Source organism: Poecile atricapillus, chromosome 15 (genome assembly GCF_030490865.1).
Source record: "Poecile atricapillus isolate bPoeAtr1 chromosome 15, bPoeAtr1.hap1, whole genome shotgun sequence".
NCBI lineage: Eukaryota > Metazoa > Chordata > Aves > Passeriformes > Paridae > Poecile > Poecile atricapillus.
In genome coordinates this window covers 9,734,738-9,755,651 of record NC_081263.1, presented here as the reverse complement: position 1 = coordinate 9,755,651, position 20,914 = coordinate 9,734,738, and the positions used below count along the sequence as shown (strand labels likewise).

The following is a 20,914-nucleotide window of genomic DNA, read 5'->3' as shown; positions in this document are numbered from 1 at the left end:
AAATATGCTTGTGATAGCACAGTAACTTACTTCATGTAATTTTTACTTCAAGAAAGGTTTTAAGGATTTAGATTTCTGTAGCAATGTGGGTTATGGAGGTATCTTTATAAAAACTGGTAAAAGGTTTTGTATCAAGTTGCTTTTGGAATGGATATCTTTGCCATTAAGTATGGCATTATGAAATGAGGAAGCAGAAGCCAGACAGTCTTGCTTCATAATCATTGTAGTTTCTTTTCTTTTCTGACTGAAAACCCAGCTTCTACTTCTGCTATTGAATTTCAGGCTTAGGTTATAGGAGAATCAAGTGATGGTTTCACTGTTTCAGTCACTCTCATTTCAGTATTCCAAATGTTCTGCAGTGAGTTATTGAAGAAATAAACCAGCACAGCAAACAGACCTGCAATACTTTCTCAGGGTAAATGTTTTATGTGGATTCTGCAGTTGTGTAAATAGAGCCAGTAAGTGACATAGCCAGTTTCACTTGGGAAGTTTATTTTAGATTATGGTTTTCTACTCCAGTGTATCATCCACAATACCATCATCTCTCTGAACAATGCCTTCTGGGTATGGTTTTCTGCTCTTGGCATGTGTAGCTGTGTAGAGAGGTTTTCCAATTTCTGTACCTTTCACATGTACACTTTGGTTTTCTTTGTCTGCCTTGCTTTATTGGGAAAGGTGTTGTCTCCCATACCTAAATGCAGTTCTGTTTTCTGCCCAGGAGCTTCTCTTCTCTCTTTCCTGGGCTACAGCAATGTCAATCCATTTCAATAAATTCCAGAAGTGCTGTTTAATCAATTCCTGGAACACCATGACCACAATTACTTCCTCTAACTGGAATACTATTATTCTAGAAAAGTTTATACCTCTTCCAGATTACTCAGGTGGGATTATTGTATATCAGTTTAAAATTGTTGAATTGAAACGTGTAAAGTCAGATGACTTGTCCAGAGATAAAACCTGTTTAAGAGTGAGGCTCCCTGTGCCTCAGACCATGCCATGTTTGCTATATGGTGGTTTTTCTGAGCCACACAGGGCCTGCAAATAGGATTTTTTAACTCTGCACCATGTTTGCTTTCTCAGGCAAGATTTATAAATTGACCAGCACCTCACAGAGTGACCTTTACACGTGGGATTACATTGCCTGTTTAGGTAATGTACTATAACCCCATCACTATCTGTGTTAAAGATCTTGGGTAATGTCTGAGTGTTACACTCTTTCTACTGGCTGGTATCTGTGTATTGTAAAAGTTAGTGCAACACTAGACCATTCTGGTCAGATGCCAAGGGCAAAAGTATGTGTTCTTTGCCAGGAACATGAATAATATTTTAGACACCTTGGACTACATTCACATGTTTGAACACTCATAACCCTTCCTGGCATCATTTCATCAACTAAACTGTGGTAACTTCACTAGTAGTCTTTATATCCAAAATGTAGGAAATTAAAACTTGAAAAGTAATATGATTTGTCAAAATAAATGAAAAAAAAAAAAACCCTCTTGAAAGTAAGAAGTCTTTTTCTGATAATCTGCATTTTAGGATGAATGCTTAAAAGAAGAGCCTGTGGGGGAGGGGAAAAATAAGTAAAATTCTTTCATTTATGCAATAACAAAGAGACTTTAAGCTTTGCTTGCTATTGCATCACAACCAGTGAGAAGAATTCAGCCTAACTAGTGAAGAGGCTGCTGTGGAGTACGTGGCCTTACATGAAGGTGATGTTCCAGCTGAGAAGGGACTGACCATTTCTGCAGTGACAGGAAGTTTTTGAACTTGACCAGCTTTTGAACTTAATCCAGTGTTAGAGTTACCTCGCTTTCAGCTGCATAATTTAGCAGTGGAACTGGAGAAGTCTTTTTTAAGACTCTCTTCTCCTTTCCAGAGAGGATGAAAAGCCTCTGCTGGTTTCATCTCTGCCAATAACAGAGGGTTTCTTGCTCATGCTTCGAGTACAAGAGAGAGCCCTGTGCTCATACACACCAGTGATCCTGAAAGCCTTGAGAGCTTGTTTGCTTCTCTTGTAACACACAACTAACACTGAGGCATTGGATTGAACTCGGGGAAGAAATTTCAGCCACTCATCTGAAGCAGAAGTGTTACTGGAATAACAAGAAGTTAAAAATGTTGGTAACAAGATGGGTTTCTCATGCTGTGTCCTCAGATTTTGAGCACAGATTGCAAAGAGTCCAGAAAGCTTAAATCACCTTTCTGGATATCAGTGTGAGAAGTATTGAGATGATGCTTCAAACAGATTAAACTCAAGCATGTTCAGCATTAGAAGTATTTCTAGCAAGAGGAAAAGAAATTGGGATGTTTCTGGAACCAGAAAGAAAATACAAGAAGTCCTTGTCCATAGAATCTAGTAAGACATTTTAAAGAACAAAGAAACCTCTCTGTAAGCAGGTTAATGAGCTATTCAAATTGTGCCCACAAAAACTTATGAAAAGGTGAACAGAAAGACAGCAAATCTGAAAGGCTAATATTTATCTGGAAAAGATACTGTTGACCAGAAATTGAGGTTACCAGGTGTTAATTTGCTGGCTACCTCACTTAATTGGAGAAAAATTAGAAGGAACCAGATTGTGCTCACACTGTTTTTCTCAGTTCTTTAAAAAAAAAAAATTCTAGTGCAAAATGATGGAAGAGAAATAAAAGTGGGTGGGGGGAGTGGGATAAAATAGCATCTGTAGCATCCTGTATCATGTGCCAGCACTACTCTCTTGACAGCTGTACTGATTGGGCATACAAGAGCTTATGCCCCTATCTGATTTCAGTATCTTATTAGAAAAGTTGCTGTCAAAACTGAAATATTAATGTAGGAAGTAGCCTGACTTGCCTTGATTTTGACATGTAAGTAGTATTTTGGAAGGTGTGCAGAGACAGGTGTTCAGAAGTGGTTTTGAAGCAAATGAATTTGGCTCATGAATTAAAACATCACAGTCCCACATAATTGTTTTGTCACCAGACTAATTAAGCCAAGGGTTGTCCTTGTTATGAAAGGGGACCGCTCACCTCTGCCATCTGTTGGGACTCTTCCTCTCCAGGTGACGACTGCCTGCTGGAAGAGAGGCTTTCTTTGCCTTCATCCTGTTCTTGCCATGCTGCAGAGCCTGACCTTTTACAGCTCTGTCCCTGGATAAAGAGTAAAACTTCGCTGTTCCAGGCAGATATATATACAAGTATTGCAAATAGGGTTATGACTCAGCCTTTCCCCAGGGACTCGGCGCTGGAGCGAAGGCGGAGCGGGGAACAGACCAAAAGTGCTTAGAATGTCCCATCCTTAAATCAGCATCCTTGTAATCTAATAGAGTTAAAAGATGAATCAACCCTACAAAAATGTGGAGCTGCTTGTGATTTGTTGGAGGTACAGGGGAATGGCAGGAATAGTACAGGGACTGTGGTAATCTTTTGGAGACATACCAGGCTCAGCATTAACAGACAGAGATCCAGTGCCAGAGACATCAAGCTTTCTAGAACAGAAGAGATGCCAAAAGCTCTGTTTGGGTTAGAGGATTCTGAAGGGAAAGCCTCAGGGGTAATGGATCCTTGCCCAGTGAGCATAACCCCTGTCCCTGCTGTAACCTTGTGCTGAAGAGAGACTTTGCATTTTCAGAAATATTTAAATGTCACATAAGCTTTTGGGGGTTTAAGCTTGGCTCACAGTAGATGATGGATTTTGCTAGTGCTCTTGGAGAAGGAATAGTACCTATCTCCTTGCTTAGAGGGAGCAGACATACTTACTGGAAGACATAAAAGGCAGGAAACAAATCTGAATGTGTGATAATGTCAGAGCTCTTTGTGTAGCTGATGTGAAGCTGTACTTAGTCAACTACTAATCAGCTGCAAGCTGGGAGAGAGTTACTGGAGGCTGGAAGATTCTTCTAGGAATCAATATGCTAAATATATCGAGGAAGGTACGTTACAGACAGGAACACTCCTGATGATTGCCTGTGTGCTGATGAGGCTTGGCGTGAGGTGGCCACATTCCCAACTCATCTGTTGCCTGTGTAGTTCAGTCGGAGGTGGTTCTGCACTGGTTCCTGGCAAATGGGTACACAAATGGAAGTGAAATGCCTTCAACTTGTTTCATGTCAGCCATCAAATAACCATTGGTATGGACTCCTAGATAAAGCCAGTCTGGAACAAAGCATTTTTGTGTAGAATGCCAAAAAAAAAAAAAAAAAATCCTGTGCTTTTTAATGAACCAGTCTCCTGAACTTCATCCAGCTCCACCCTTAACAAAAAAAGACTGAGAGCTTTAATGCTTTCTGAGGACATACATATGTCAGTTCAAGACTACTTAATAAACTCTTTTGAAGTCTACATTCTTAACCTACCTTATGGCATTGTGTCAGAAAGCAACACCATGGAGTTTGAATGCTAGGCAAATATTGCAGAATAATTTAATCCTTGAGTGATATGCCTGGGAGGCAGACCTCCATGGAAGTACTACGTTTAAAGTGTTCATAGTGAGAGACACCAGGTGGCTTTGCCTTGACATCTTTTCACTTTTGATTTGAGACCACGCACAGGACCCATTGTTCCCCAACCACTGTGGCCTTTGAGCCAGAATAACTCTATGGAAGACCTTCCTGTTAGCAGTTCTTTGGTAGACAGCAAAGGAAAGCTGTCTGGCAACAAGTCCTAGCAAGCAGAGCTAGTTTAACTGGTCAATTTTTTTTTTTTCTTTTTCCCCCTGCAGTACCAGGCTTTAATTGTCGGAAAATAGCAAATCATTGTCAGTAAAGCCAAGGGTTGAGGAAACAGATACCCAACACCATCAGTTTTAGGGTATATCCCTGGAATTGCTTTTGAAGAATAAATATTCATTTAAGCTGTAAAGCACAAGTCAGCTGCAAGGAAATCTGGTGATCCAGGTAAACTGTTCAGTTTTCTGCTTTTCTTGGTGACAGGTCATGGTGTGGCTCTTAGTTCTAGAGATAATAGCACTGAGCACAGTCACACACGTTTTCCATTGATTGGTTGATAGGAAGAATTGATTGTGTGTGTGCTATACAGTGACTGTACATAGCTCTGTGTACAGCATCACGCTGGTTTCTCTCGCAATTTACCTATTCATCAAGTGTAAATAGCTGCTGTTTGCTGCAGCCAGGGCTGTGGGAATCAGTGAGTAAACCCTCTGTGGAATAAACCCCAGGCAGTTTGCAAACAGCCAGAGCTTCCAGCTCCTGGCTGAACTGAAGAATCACAAGTGTGATACGCACTGCGAAAACATTTTTGCCAGTGAAATGTGTGTTGTCCTGGTGGGAAGAAGGGCTCAGAGAAATTGCTTCTCTGCAGTTCAGAGTGTGTGGGTGTCCGGTCCCCACACAGTTTGCAAGAGATGCCTGCAGACTCTGCCTGCTGAGAAAGAGATTCTGCTCTTTAGGTACTCGAAAACTCTTGGGTGCTTTATGCTGTAACACCAAATGTTCCACATAACCTGCCACGTGCCTGTATATCAAAATATGGAGAACTTAAGCCCTGTGATTTAATGTGCACTGTATGCAGCAGAGCCCTAGGAAGCATTGCTGAGTTCAGGGGGATGGAGGAAAGGTGCAGAAGGCAATTTGGAGGCTTGAATGTCAGTATTCCACTGTTGGTTTATGTTGTCTTTCTGCAGGTGTCTGAAAGCAAACCCTGAAGTTACAGAAAGCAATAGGTTAAAATCATGTTCTGTGGGTATGTTTCTTCTAAATCCATTTGAATGTTTTGAGGTTTTAAGAGCTGGTGTCAGTTAAGGAAAAAAATGAATTTGTGGCAAAAGGCTTGGAGTCAGGAGGATGAGGCTTGTTCCTGGCTCTGCAGTGCATTTTCCATGTGACTGTGAAAGTCACAAAATCTTTCTGTTGCAGTTTCCTATTCTTACTACAGGGGTAGGAGTCTTTTTAGAGGCATGGTAGCATCTTTACAATTAATTAAGCATTAAAACCTTACATCCAAGATCTCTGGAAATTCTAGAACTGCCAAAGTCAGCACAGCTTTTAGGCTTCCTGAAGAGCCTGCTTAATTTTTGTTACTTTGAATAGGATGTTCAAAACAAAACCTGGGGGGAGTCTTTGGATATTGCATATATTCCTCCCATCACACTGACCTTGACTGTAAATAGCCTTTTGAGGTTCATCCTCATCTCCTTTTTAATATACTTGTAAAAAAAAATGCTTGTAAATGCATTTATTTACAATTCAACTGTGTTGTTCTTTTTCTCTGCTGAATTCATTTCTTTGGTGCTCTGAAGGACTTCATTGTACAGCACAGTTGTCACTGAGGATGGGAAGTGTCACTCAGAGTAGAAGCCGATAGCAATAAAATTACTCTGTTCCCATAGATTCACTTGAGTGCCAACTCCCATTTCTGACCTGTCACATAATTGGGACCAGCCTTGACCTGTGTAGGTGGGTGACCACCAACACAGCTCATTACAGCTGTCAGGTTGAATTTTCTTGGTGGGGCTGTTATTGGAGGAAAGTAAATGTGTCCTGCAGTAGAGAAGCAGGAGGAGAGAATTCTTTCTCCTTTTCACCCTTTCTTTTCATTTTCTGCCATTACTCCCCATTTTCCTTGCTTTCTGCCTGTCATGCTATGTACTGCTGGGGACAAGAATGAAATGCTTTTAATTCGGAGCAGGGAGAAAGGAAGGATGCTTTGTAAAGATTAAATACTTGTGGAAGTAGAAGTATAAATTTTGGGGTTCAACAGGCCTGATGCCTCAGCTTTATACTTTGTTCCTATATCCCTTCTGCATATTGAACATGAATATTTGGAGGCATAGGAAGCCAGGCTGCCCATCTGCCAAATAAGGTTGAACTTGCTGTATCAATAGGTACCTAGTTAATGGAAGGGTTGCATTTCTTCGGGGTCTATAAAGCATTTAAAGGTCATTGAACTAAAGACCATGTAAATGCAGCTGTTGCCAAGATGAATGAACTTGCACTGCAGGAACAATGAATCCATTTAGGACCTCTGAAACCAAGATTTTTGTTACAAATTTTTGAATCACAGAAATACTAGAATGCGGTGGGGAAAAATGCAGAGGTTCACGAGGGAGCTGCGGAGTTTTCTCCCAATTTAATTTCTTCTGTTTTGCCTCTCTGCTTACAGATTCTCACAAACACAAAGATAAACACAAAGACCGAGAACACCGGCACAAAGAGCACAAGAAGGACAAGGAAAAAGACCGGGAAAAGTCCAAGCACAGTAATAGGTGAGGAAAAAGTGGATGAAGTCTTTGTAGGCTAAAACACCATTGAATGTGCAGTCTTACAAGAATTCCTATGTAATAAATGAGTATGAAATTTTGAGTGTGGTTTTTCTAAGTGTAGGTGCTTTAAGCCTGATTTTTGTCATTGCCTGCATTTCCATGTGGGTGGCTGAAGCTATGTATCTTGCAAATGTGAGCTGATACTAATGTATAAAAAGATTTTTGTCCCTCTTGTTGGAGACAAGACTGTGACATAAACACATGGAGATTGTGCAGCAACAGCCAGATTTTCTTCTTGGGTGCCCCCTTTTTATAGGGCTTTCAAATTTCCCACTCTTACACACCCAATTGGATGGATCTTAGCACCACCCAGCTCACTGACCTGTGATACATGTGCATCCCTGGTTCTGAGGGATTGGCTGGGGTCCCCTTATTCCAGCTTGAATTCAGCCAATTACTTCCATACCTGGGGACTTGGTTACTTAGTTCTGTAAGGAGCTAAGCTGGTCAAGTTGGTGTCTGTCAAGCCAAATTATCTGGGCAGCTACAGCTGTCACAGATTATTGTAGTTTAGGTGTAGAAAACTAGCTCAGCCTCACCTTCATGCAGATCAATGGGTTTTGTTCATAATCTTCTGTGTGTGGTTGCAGTTGTTTGTCAGAAATGTGGAGTTGTCTTCATGCTGGTATAAACCCCCGCTGCTTTAGCATAGTGAGACCCCCATGTGGCTATTAAGCCTTCTCATAATTCAAAGTACCTGGAAAGATGGTCCCCCAGAACAATGGTGGTGTCCTTGGCCTGCCACCACAGTGGCTGAATATCTCAGCTGTGTGAGGCAGCCCTGGGAAACTGCTGGGTTAGATGGATCCCAAAGGATCGTGTGCTGTTTTGTCCAATGTGATTTACACACTACACTGCCACTGGATGGGGAAGGTGTTTGATGCCAGTCACTTGCCAGGTCACCCACATTGATGTGATGTCCTGTAGCTCTTCAGTTGCTGAATTCCTTGTTGCAGTTGCTCCCTAGCCTGGGCTGTGAGCTGCAGGAACCAGGATGTGGAGGTCTGTGTGATGATTTGGTGTGGTGGAGCATGGGGCAAAGTACATCACAGCTAGGATGTTACTTGGGAATTTTCCTTGTTGTAGCTCCTGACACAGAAGTGTCATGGAGCCTAAATTGCCACCAAAACTTGCAAAAACTAGTCCCTGGAGGGAAAGTTTTCTGGTGTGACACTTGGAGAATGACAGATAGTCTATGCTGTGGGCAAGAGAGTGTACTAATTGCTGTGCAACTGTGATAGCACTATCTGAAAAGGAACAAAAAAGTTTGTGTTAACAATGATTTCTATTAAGAAAAAGCATGAGAAGTAGGGAGTCTGTGCAGAGCAGTGGGTTTGTTTTATTGTGCTCACACTTGATTTGAATTTTCTGTGATCTTACAAGAAGTTACACAAGCCTACTGTTCTGTAATGTGTCTTTGGGGAAAAAACCTTAGGCCAAATAACTTGCATTTGCTGGCTTTCACAACCAGGATGAAATGCTTTAGACATGTTCTTTGCCTTTGTTCACGCATCTATATTGCCTTGATTTCTAGTTTTCATTTTCCTGATCATCATGCACCCCAAAACTGAATGCCTCACATTTCCAAATGTTCATTGCTTCGCTTGAAAATTCATTCTCCCAAAGTCTTACCAGAGCACATTCTTTTGTAAGGAGTAATGTAAGCTCTGTCCTTAAATTCCCAAATTCATTAATGCTTTGACTTCATTTGTGTAGGAGCTGGAAATGGTCAGAGTGTTTTTAACTGGAAGAACTAATTATGGGTCATAACTTGAAGCTAACTTTGCAAGCAATAAATACCAAAGCAGTGGAAAGAAGACAGAATGGCTGTGATGTTTTGCAAGGTGTAGCTCGGGAGCTGATATGTAATCATGTCCTCTCTTGAAGTACTTCCTTCCTCCCTACCATGATGTCTTGAAATGTCTCTGGGAAAAGCATCATGTTTCCTAGGCACTGTGCCTAATGCTCCCAGTTGTTTTTGTGTCTCTGTTAAATGCTTGTGTGTCCTGTGAGCACAGTATCTGCTGCATCCTGGGGTCCCAAAACAAGGTTCCTCTCTGTGGATGATGTGACTGAGTGCATGCATGTTCTGGGGGTGTGTTCAAGGCATTTTTGGGGAGAGATTACACAATAATGCTTTGCCCTTTAGGTTCCCTCACAAGGGAGGGCTTCACTCTCCCAGGCTGATTGCACATTCTGCCTTTCAAAGCGGCCACCTTAAAAATGAATGTATTATAGTGCTGAATCTTGAGATTTGGTTTTGAGGGTGGTTCTCTGGGAAGTTAACATATATGGACACGCCTGTGATTCTCTTAGGATCACTCCTTTAGAAGTGCTCCAGAATCTTCACTATTCCATTCATGCTCAGCCATGCACAGAGTACCTACCTGGCTGCTTGCTGTGTAAAAAACACAGACTTGTAACAGAATTTAGTAGAAATAATTGAAATTTAAACATTTCTTCCCTAAATGCTTTGCTTCAGCTGTCACCCATGCAATTCCATAAATGTAAGTTGCTGTGAGAATCAGATTTTAGGTGATTGTTGTTTGAAGGAAAAAAGTCTGGCTGTTTGTACTGGAGTTTCTCCTTTGGCAATGAGAAACAAGTGAAAAATAGCCATGAATCTGGTAGAAATTAAAGAAAAAATTATCCAGGAAACAAGAACAGGATTGTGGGGTTTTCAATGGTTTTTACCCATATGAAAAAAAATTTAAAGCATTTGATAAGAGGTTGTAAATCCTTTGGGGAAGTTTATCTCAGATTTATTGAATTGCATGTAAATCTTCACAATATCCATTCTGTATTTCAGAAAAGCTGCTGTGTTACTGCAAAAACTGTGCTGTATCTTTGGTAGCTATCAAAAGAGGTGGAATGGTGCTTTAGCAGAAATCGAAGCCATTGTTTTCTGGGAGACTTGGATTGGTACCTCTGTGACATTTTATCTGTGGTGTGTGAAGAGCCCCTGATTGCATTCTGAGAAGCACAGTGCACACTGGGCACAGTTAAGAGCAATGTGTGGTTGTGTTTGAAGCAGATCATTTTTGTGTCTGTCTATAATAGTTTGACAGTTTCATTTCCTGTCCTGTACTTTAAAAAGGCTTTTAAAATAAAACCTGCATCAAGAAGACAGAACAGCTCCAATGCAGGAGAATAAATGTTTCCTGTATCCAGACTTTGAAGGATCTAAACTGCCAAGATAAGTCTCCGAAATAACTAAAATAGGCAATTTTGATTTCATATGACAGAAGTGTGTGGAGTGGTATGTAAAACTTCTTAATTTTGGTTCTTGCTTTCCTCCTCTCCCACTCACAAGATGACACTTTTGTGTCTTAACCACTCATTTACAGCTGTAGTAAACTGGGAGAGAACATTTGTGTTCCTCAGACCTCCCCATCACCCCTCAAGGAAAGAAAATGCAAAGCCCACTTAAGAATAGTCTGTATCAAAGAATAGATCCACATCACTATCCAGCAAACTGTGGTTTTTTGCTCATTTTCTCAGCCTTTTACTTCTTGGTCTCCAAACAAAAATCTAATACACATCCATTAAATATAAATGTCAGTGGTTATAAAAATAAAATGAAACAAATCCCATGTGGCAATAGGTTTCTGATCTGTGGGAGTTGAGTGTTTCAGACAAGTAGAATAAAATAATGGAAATAACAGGTCCTTTGAAGCCAGGGCTTGTTAGGGAGCGGGTTGGAAGTGTTGGCAGTAACAGGTGTGTCTGTGCCAGGTGTCCTGGGCTCTCTGCAGGGAGAGTGGGATGCCAGGAGCCTGAGGAGGGCAGGGCTGGCTGTGACAGGGATGGGAGCAGAGAGGCTGCTCTGCAGCGCTGAGCCGTGCTGTCAGCCTGACAAGCACCGCAGCCGCAGGAAGAAAATCTTCTGTCAGATTGCATATTTCCTCCATTTACTGAATCTCTTGTGATCACAGCTTGGGATGAAGCAAGGCACGGAACACAAAAGGGATTCGCAGACCTAATCTTCACTGGCATCTTCTAATTTTACGGTTTTACTAGGAAAAACACAGATTCCAGGCATATGCTAGCCATGGATGAAGATAAATTTCAGTTCAGATGTCTTGCACACCTCCTCTGGTTTATTATGTGATCCTGATCTGCTTGGAATGGTGTGTTTTGGGGGCAAGAAGAGACAGGGATACCCGATGTAGGGGTAAAGGCAATCTTTAAAAAAGACTTCACACCTGCTGTTTGCTAGCACGGTCTGGTGTTCTACCCCATTTTAGTGCACAGCTCACCTTGAACAGTTTTCTAATATGACACTGCTTTCCAATAGTGAAAATTTTTGCTTTTTATTTAGTAGTCTCCTTAATTCTCATATGTCCATAGAAAGCATGTGCTAAGTATCATCCTCATTTCAATGTGTGAATATTGTTCTTATTCCTAAAATCTTTATCAGCTGTTGATTAGTCCAGCTTTTTTATCTTGTTCCTCTTGCTGAAGGCTTGATCTGTTATCTATGAAAAGACTTTTCACCACTGGGAAGAGTGGTTTCAGGTTGTTTTATTGCATTGCCAGAAACCCAGCAAAACCTTTGGGGCTCACATATTTATTCCCTGTAATATTCCACATGATAACCCTCTAACAGCATAATATCCTGCAAGCCAGCTTAAAACCTGTCCTTCCCTGGGGTGCTGCTGCTTTGGAAGTGCTCCCTGCACAGGCAGCTCCCCCTGGGTGTGCATTAGCCTGGATGTGGTCACAGGTTTCCATTAATACTGTATTGCGTCAAATGAGACACGGGCTGTGTCACCTGTGCCCTGTCCCCATCGTGTTTTCAGGCTGCACTGAAATCACAGCTCCCTGTTATTTTACGCTTCAGTTGTGCTGCGGCAGCTCCCGAGTAGGCACAGCTCCGATGGCAACCAGCTCTGGCACTCGCTAGTAGCAGATTCCCTGCCACGAGCTAATTACAGCAGAGAGAGGAAATAAGAGACACTTTAGATAAAGCATCCTTCCCAGCTTGTGGTTTTGAAGCTGGAATGGAAAGGGCCTGGGAAGGGATTATTAACGTACATAAATGGCACCTGAAGAATGCAGTGTTAAATTACTGCGAAGCTGTTGCAGTTTGAAGGAGGAAGCCGTGATCTGCACATCTGCTGTTCTTTGGAAACACTTTCCACTTGTGACTTTCCCATGTGATCTCGGCCTGAGCAGCTGCTGCCAGGTGCCTGGGCTCCCTTCCTCTCCCTCTCCTTTCTCCTGCAGGCATCTTCATCGGGAAATACATCCATGCTTACAAGGGAAATCGCTTTTCCTGATGCATTTTCTGCTTCTTGTGCCTCAGCCTGAGATCTCCACAGCCTTTGGATGTCCTTGTTTACCGTAAAACTGTAAATGGAAGACAGTAAGCAAGCTGGCACAAAGAATGGAGTGCTTCAGATGTGTGTACTCACCTGGCCTTTGTCTGAACTAAGCCAGTAGTACCATGATACACCTGTAGATGATGTAATCCCTTGTTCTGCGTGTGTTAATGTGATCTCCTGCTGCACTTGAGTTCCTTAAAAACCACAAACAGTGCAGGTTTGTCAGCATTAAACACCTTCAAGAGGCATAACTGAGTTCTGTGGCAGTGATGCAACTGCAGTGGTCTGGCTGAGAAGGAAGACCTAACTTTGTCAGCAGGGCTGGGTATGAGCAATTGCTATGATCCAGTTGTCCTGTTTTCAGGCTAGCTTCCCCTGGAGCTCCCCTCTATCTTAGGGGGGGTTTTGCTGTCCTACTTCCATGACTCCAAGCTGGCTTGTTGGCAGGGAGGTATGTGCAGAAGAGGTAACAAAGGATTCACAGTGCTCTGAACAATGTATTCAAGATAAAATTAGCAGTGTGCATGTGATCTTGAGACCATTTTGCTTGGTTTCTTTAAAGAAAAGTGATTTTTTTTTCCCAGTTTTGAATTGACCAGGAAGATAGACTTCTGATCTTTAAATTGTTCCCAGTCCCTCCTAATAATAGCTTTGGGATTGTCTGAAATAGCTTTCTGATAGAAGGCTGAAACTCCATCTTCAGGGAAGGATGGCATCCTGTTGCCTTCTCTTTTCTTTTGAGATTAGTGTGGTGATTAAATTGCGTTCCCTGTAGGCTCACATGTGTATCTGAGCCAAATGAAAGACCACAGCAGCTCAGCTTGACTGCAGTTAATATGCAAGCAACTTACTTTGCTTTGAGAGAAAAAAAGGAGTTCTTCTTCTAAGGATTGTTGCTTGAGGCTTTTGTTATTGGATCATTTCCAAGGGAGCTTTTCTGGGAGATGGAGATTTCCATCCCTCCAAGAGAAGAGGGGCACAAACCTTCTTTGATGCACATGTCAAAAGTTTTGTGCTGAGCTGTTGAAGAGCTGTGGTCCAGTGTCTGGAAACACATAGGGCTGGCAAGCAGGCTACTTACAAACAAGGAAAAGAAATTTATGCTCTCCTTTAACATTGGAGTGAAAAGTACACAATATCAGATTTTTATCTAGGGAATTCCTTCCAGCCACCAGGAGCAGCAGCAAGCAGGACCTCGGGGCCAAGCCACCAGTGCTGATCTTTGGAAAATGAAGCTGCAGAGTGAAACTGGAGACAGAGTTTCCTTAGGTTATCTGAGCCCACATTGCTTGGGTGAGAAATTTACTGCTCATTGCAGAGCAAAGGGGAAGGATAGTCTTATGATAAAAATATTAAATTAAGACTGAGTCAGGAAGCCAGACTTCTTGATTCTGGCTCTGATGCTGAAAAATCTGGGAAAGTACGCTGAAAAATTTAGATGAGATTGCATGACAGCTTTTCAATGCTGGCCACTTACTCTCTTTCAAGAGAGATGTCACTTGAGCTTCTACTTAAACAAGCCTAAGTTTTTAGAGGTTTTAGCACTTTTTTTTATTCCAGCTGGTAGTCTGTAAGCATTCAGCACACACAAATATTGTCTCTGCCTCTCTAGGCCAATGGGATGATGTTTCTGTTTCAGTCTTAGCTTTGCAGATCTAGATTGTTATCCATAAGTTTGCTTTTAATCATGCTTTTTGTACATCCCAGGGCTCTTCCAGTCACATACTGAAAGCTCTAGTGTTTTTGGCTGCTAGTGAAATTGAGGATGGTGCTTTGGAAAACCAAATGTTTCTCATTTTTTGTTTTTTGGGTTCTTTTTCACTATTCCAAACTCCAGAGTAACAGCCACTGCCATGAACTTTACCTCAGAGCACTAATTGCAGTGGTTGCAGTGTGTACCACGCTGTAACGATACAAATTAATGTCTGAGTAAAACATGTTATTTCAGGTAGGATTTAAATATCAAATAAGAACAAGAAGGAGTCAGAAAATAAACACAGGTATACTCAGAAAGAACAAGATGGGTCTGAGTCTTGTGTGTGTTTGTTATTATTTTTTTTTGTATGTTAGAATAGTGGAATCACAGAATGGTTTGGGTTGAAAGGGACCTTAAGGCTCATTTCATTCCATGCCTTCCACCAGACCAGGTTATCCAAGCTGTGTCCAGCCTGGCCTTGAATACAGGGATGGAGCATCCACAACTTGGATTGATATAGGGAGGTTGAATATTGATTATTGATATTGAATGTTGTTATGAGTATTGGTTTAAATATATGAAGGTTCAGATACCTCTTAAATTGTCAACCTTAAATCTTTGGCAAATGGGGTACCTGGCATAGAGGTACCAGTGCAAGATATTAAGTCAGAGTTTCTAGACCTTCATGAGTTTAAAAATTATTAGTAATGTGTGAGGTTTTTGCTTTCAGACAGTCAATGAATCTGATTGGAGCAATGGAAAATGAAGTAGGTGTCTTGATCTTGGAATACTGATGAGTAAACAGGGTACAGGAGCTGGGATGAGAGATCTGAGCAGGAGCAGCAGGCATGTCGTGGATTTCCAGGATCCAGTGTCAGGATGTTCCGTGTCTGTACTCTCATGTCCTGAGCACACTGTACAAACATGATCTGCTGGGTAAGAATAGTCTGCAGTTGTTGAGTCTGCTCACAGGCAACATGTGGTGCTGTGTGTCTAACTACAAGCATTCCTAGAGCGCCTAGTGCCTTTTGATGTTCAGATAGGCCTTCATTGCTTTGTATGAAGAGGTTGCTAGAGAGTTAAAATGAAACTGGTTTCTCTTGCTGCTGATCTCTTAGTGTCACACAGTATGTGAATATGCTGATTTCCTTCGGAGATGCATTTTCATGCTTTAGCTGCTTGAGCTTGGATGGCTGGTGTGTGTTTATTGAATTTATTCAATGTATATTTATTGGAGTGTTATTACTCAAGCTACTCTGGGCTTGAATTATTTAGATCTTCAGCAGGTTCACATGCATTTGTCTACGCTGGTGTCTGCAGTTGTAAGCTGGGTGGTGTGGCTTGGTGTGTTTGTGACTCTGATTGCCTTGCTCCTAATCACACCCAGACTGTGGGAACTGGTTAATGTGCTGCTCGCTCTCTGTAGCCATCAACCTTTTTGCAATCTGTTTCTGTGACAGAAAGAAGTCTCAAAGAATCTGTAATTTTTCAAAATGATGCTCTTTCCCAGCATTCCTGGCTTGGTTTTCAGAGTTGTGTTCAGCCAGATTGGTTTGGGCTTGCACCTGAGTGTTGAAATAACTGAAATAAGGAAAGTGCCTTTTTCTAGTGAAGCTTTGTAGTGCATTTTGTAATCATAAGGAGCACAGTGTGTCCCAGAGAACAGCAGTGATGAGAGTCAAGTGCTGAGAAGGGAGAGTGTGAACAGCCAGCATGAGGAAGGCAGCTTGCTTGGTGCCTATCATGCTGATTTACACCATGCCTTTGACTTGCTAAAGCCCTGGGTGACCTCACAGAGTCCACACAACCTTATAAGTGTGTATTGAAGGCCTGTAGAATTGCCAGGCTTGTTGCTTGGCTTCCACACCATTGCTGCTAATCCTTGTGGCCAGTTCTTGATGTTTCTATTCTGAGTCTCCTGAGAGTATTGCCTCACTTTTGGCTTCAAGGTTTGTCATTCCATAAGAAACCTAATTTTCATTTGAAAATAGGCATGTGTCCTCCTAGTGGATAGGAAAAACTTGAAAATGTGATACAAATTTATCCTAATGTCTCAGAAAGCAGAAGTGGGTAGAAAGAGAATAATAAAGGTTGATTTTCTTCTCCTCATATGCATTTTCTCGTGTTCTGACTAAAGATTCTAGGTATCTAAACTCCAAGTACTGCTATTCATAACACCAGAGTAGTCACAGACCAGACTCTCACTTGGAAACACCTTTGTTGGGTTCTTGCCCCACAGGATGGGGCTGTTTCAGCAGAGCTGGGCTGGCTCTGGTGGAATCAACAGCTCCAGCTGGGGACTGCAGCATTATTCCTGCCTTTTCTGTTTGACTTTGCATAAACACAAGGACATCACATATCCTGTTTGCTCTGGTTTTCCCATCTGTTTGGGAATAATAGAGATCAGCGGTTTTCTCTTTAAGTTCCAGAGATGAGAGCTGCTACAATGACAAACTGTTGTCTGAGCAAAAGCTGACATGGGCATTGACAGGGCTGGCGGCTCTGTTCCAGTGACCTTTTATGTGGACTAGGAAAAAGAGGAAAAGCAGAGACAGTGGGAATTCATCCTAAAGTGTTGAGCTTTAAGTGTAGCAGCTGTGGATTTCCTCAGCAATCCAGGCTGATGGGTTCCCTGAAGTGGAGGCTTGGCAAGTGGGATTTTGTGGTATCCCTCCTGTTCTTCTTCCTCCTAAGGAGAATGGGTCATGCCTGACAGGAGACTGTGGGGGATCTTCCTGTTAAGGTGATCCCTTATTTTTTAAGGTTTGTAATCATCTAAACCTGTGACTCTTTACCACTGGAAATTGTATTAGTCAAATCTCCTTGTGTTCTCCTCTGCAAACACACTCTCTTGTCTTGCAGTGAGCACAAAGATTCCTCGGAAAAGAAACACAAAGACAAGGAGAAAACCAAACACAAAGATGGCAGCTCAGAGAAACACAAAGACAAACACAAAGATAAAGACAAGGAGAAGAGAAAGGAAGAGAAGGTGGGTGTCTCCTGTGGGAGAGACAAGAGGATGGGTCTGTCTTACAGTACTGAATAGTACAAACTCAGTGGGTTAGATGTAGCTTGTACTTCCAAGCCTTTATAAGCTTGGAGAGAATTATCCCCATGCTAACCCAGACACTTTGTTTGTGGAGTGTTAGATATGAACTCATAAGGGCTTTATCTGCAGGTATGTGAATACAAACAGTTCCACTGTGGAGCTGTGTCCACTGGCTCCACATTTTCTCCCATTACATTTCACTTTGCCAAGCCTGGGTTCAGAGACAGGGGAGAAAAATCAGTCATATCACATTCAGTCCATGCAAGAACAAACTACATACTTAATTCCAATTTGCTGAGGAAATTGGAGGGCCAAAAAGTACTGAATTGACTTAAGACTTGGAGAAGATATTGCCTTTCTGTCATGTAGGTCACTAAAGACTACAGGGGATGGAGATAGTCACAGTTCCTTCTGCAAGTTAAATACTTCATGTTGTATGTTGGAAAATGCTAATCCGCTCCTACTCTTTATGTTTTTCAGATGAAGTCATCTTCTAGTGATATAAAAATAAAGAAGGAAAAGGAAAATGGTTTCTCCAGGTAAGAAAATCAGGTCTATGATTTGGAAAAAGCTGCAGTTTGATTTTCATGGGTGCTCAGTGTTTGAATCCTCTCACTTGGTCTTGAGAAAAAATTGGGGCACTCTTAAGCTCTTCAGAAGATAAATTCTTCTCAATTATGAGAATGGGTAGATCTGTGTACTCAGTAATTGGAGATGGGAGCTGTTGAGTACCTGGTGTCTGCCTGCACATGCTGGGTTTGTCTAAGTATTCAGGAGCTGGATTCAGCTGAGAACAGATTGAACTATGGGAACATTGGTAGCTGGATTTGAAAGAACCTCTGTTGTAAAATTGGAAGTTGAACCCTGCAGACAGTCTGCTGGAGACAGGACCCAGCAAAGCAAGTCCAGATTGCCTCTGTGTGTCTCTCCTGTATTGTGACTGCAGCCTGAAGCCTTTGCAGAGGACTGACAACAGCGACATGTAAAATCAGAAGTACCTTCAGGAAATGCATAGATATCCTACTCTAGTACTAAATTCCTGCTTATAACAGAACCTCCTGGACTTGAGTGTTGTATCAGTCATTGCTAAGTAGTCTTATTAAAAACCTGAAGTGAGCAATTGATAGAAGAGTACTTTTTGTTAATAGTCAACCAAGATCTCTTGTGACTTGTTTACAGTCCAGCCATTGATTATTTTTAAGGTGCTAAATTCAGTCCACTAACTTTCTGAAGGTGTGTGGTCTGGTGGATGCATGCATCCATTTCTGTTAGTCAAGAACAGCACTTGGTTCATGAATTCTTTCACTTTATGAGTCTACTTAAAAATCAAAACAAATCTTTCCAATCTCGCCATGTTATGTGGATACAGAGAGGTTGGGAAGAAGGCACCTGCCTGGCTCGTGCCTTTTAGGTATTGTTTGTTTTGAATGTGTCCTTCTGAGATGAGTTTTTCCATCTGTTTCATTTCCCTGCTCTTACTTAAAAATGCAGAGGAAGGAGTCAGGCTTGGCGCAGGGCAGAGGCGCCATCTCCAGGCCCTTTGGGGAATACTCTGGAAGTAGAAAGCAGTGATGGTCAGGTGTTTGATGGTGTAGCAGACAGTCAATAACTGTCTCTAGCCTCTGCTGTTCAGCAGAATTGCATGACGTGCTAATCTCACCAGAGATGTTGGATGCTCTCATATCAAGATAACCAAATCCTCCTTAGGTCCAAGAGCATTTTTTCATGTGTTTGAGAAAAGCCTGGAGGAGCCATTGCATTTGTGTCTTCTTCAGGGCCCAAGTGCTGGTTAAGAGTAAAGTAATTATTTTATTTTTTTTTTTTTTCCCCTGCTGAAATATTCTTTTACAAGTTCTGCAGAAAAAAATGTCCTCACTCAAATGGTTTTGATTTTCTTCCTTAGGAGTTGGTACGATGAGCAGCATTACAGTCTTGGAAACAATGCAAGTCAAGGTTCAGCTTGGCAATACAGCTTCTTTCTTTTCACAGTCGCACACGTTATTTCTTCCATTACAAAACATTGTGAAATATTTCAGTGTTAAAATAGATAAAATTCCTGGTGACTTTACACACTGTAGTTCTGCATTTCTGCCTGAAAGGAAGAATATATTAAGTGGGACAATTACCCTTTTTTTTCTGTAGGTGTTTTGCAACTGTCTCTGTGCTGCAGACTTGTGTCTTAGTCAATTCCAGGCCATGCAACAGAAATGGCTTCACAGAGCAGCTTGTTTGTATCTCCCCTGAGCTGCATCTTCCAGCACTGCAGTGGCTTTAGAGCTGTGAAGGAGCAAACTGCTTGTTCTGCTTCATGGACACACTGCCAGCTAACACGAGACTCCCTGATGTCTCCTGCTGACTGTGGTCTACAAAGCTGAATGCTGCTTATTTTAACTCCTACTTCATCTGAATGTAAAATCTGCATGTTGGCTTGGAAACTGAGTCAATTTGATAAAGAAATTGTTGGTGGGACATGAATAAGGAAGCCCAAGATGGCACTAAGTGCTTCAAAATGTCATTTTGGACTCTTTGAGTCATCTTTTTCTTTATGAAGATCAGTGAAATGCTTCTCTGAAATCTAGAAATAATGAGTTTGTCTAACAGAATAGTCTCACTCTTTTTTTCTTATTGCTAATGCCTTGGGATGTTATGGCTGAAAACATTGAGCCTAACTTTGTGGTCTGTTGAAAGAGACAGGATTGTTTGCTTCCTGCAGTTTGGACAGTGAAAAGAGACTGATCTGTTTAACTTTGCCAAATTTTTGTTTCCTTTTCTGGTTTTCACATGCCTCAGTATTTAGTTGGCAAAATATTCCAGGGAATAGCTTTCAAATCTTTGTTGATAATCTTTTTCTCTCTTAAAAGCCTCAATAAGAATATTGAGTTGAAACTAAATAACATCCTGTATTTGACTCCACACAGACATTTTAGTTTTTAAGTGTATTTGAAAGTGCTGGAAGCTACAGTTGTTTTTACTCAAAACCTCAGAGAAACAAAACAAACTTTAAGCTGTTGAAATTGAACTTGATGCTGTTTGAGAAATGGCAAATGCTTAGATATTGAATTGCTCTCCTTACACTGTCTGTGAGTATTCAGAAGATGACACATCTCAAGGTTTTGGGGTCTTGTGGTGGCAGCACATTCTGTGGAAGACGTGCCCATTTTGCAGATGATTCTTTCTTAAAACTCAGCTGTTGCTGGTTTCCAAGAAACTCCTTCTTTGAAAGTAGAACTGTGTTTCTTTGCTTCTTCTTGTAGTCCGCCACGTATTAAAGATGAACCAGATGATGATGGGTTTTATGCATCTCCTAAAGAGGACTCCAAGCCCCTGAAGAGACCTCGAGAGGATGATGAGTAAGTAGCTTGGGTGCTGGTGACTTGGATGTTTGCTTTTAATTTTAAAAGGAGAACATTGAGGGAGCAGGTGGAATTCCAAGTGATCAGCACAGACTTTTTGAGATGGGTACTGGAGATCTGAGCCCAGACTCCTTTTGCTGAGTGGGGCAGGGATAGTATTTGTGCTGTGCAAGGCAAAATGTCATTACCTGCCTCTACAGATGGTGCTGTGAAATGTTGCAGAACTAGTAA

General features: G+C 41.6%; 1 protein-coding gene across 3 annotated transcripts in view; it reads left to right on the top strand.

Annotated features, from left to right (window-relative positions):
* TOP1 (DNA topoisomerase I) overlaps window positions 1-20,914 on the top strand; it is a 66,276-nt gene that overhangs the window by 21,983 nt on the left and 23,379 nt on the right. For 2 of the 3 annotated variants that reach the window (XM_058850318.1, XM_058850320.1), the window contains 4 exons: window positions 7,099-7,201; window positions 17,144-17,270; window positions 17,811-17,869; window positions 20,585-20,680. In XM_058850318.1, the coding sequence (XP_058706301.1) occupies window positions 7,099-7,201; window positions 17,144-17,270; window positions 17,811-17,869; window positions 20,585-20,680 (385 nt within the window). Of the gene's footprint in view, window positions 1-7,098; window positions 7,202-17,143; window positions 17,271-17,810; window positions 17,870-20,584; window positions 20,681-20,914 lie in introns of those variants that run through there. The other variant, XM_058850321.1, reaches the window with a different exon arrangement.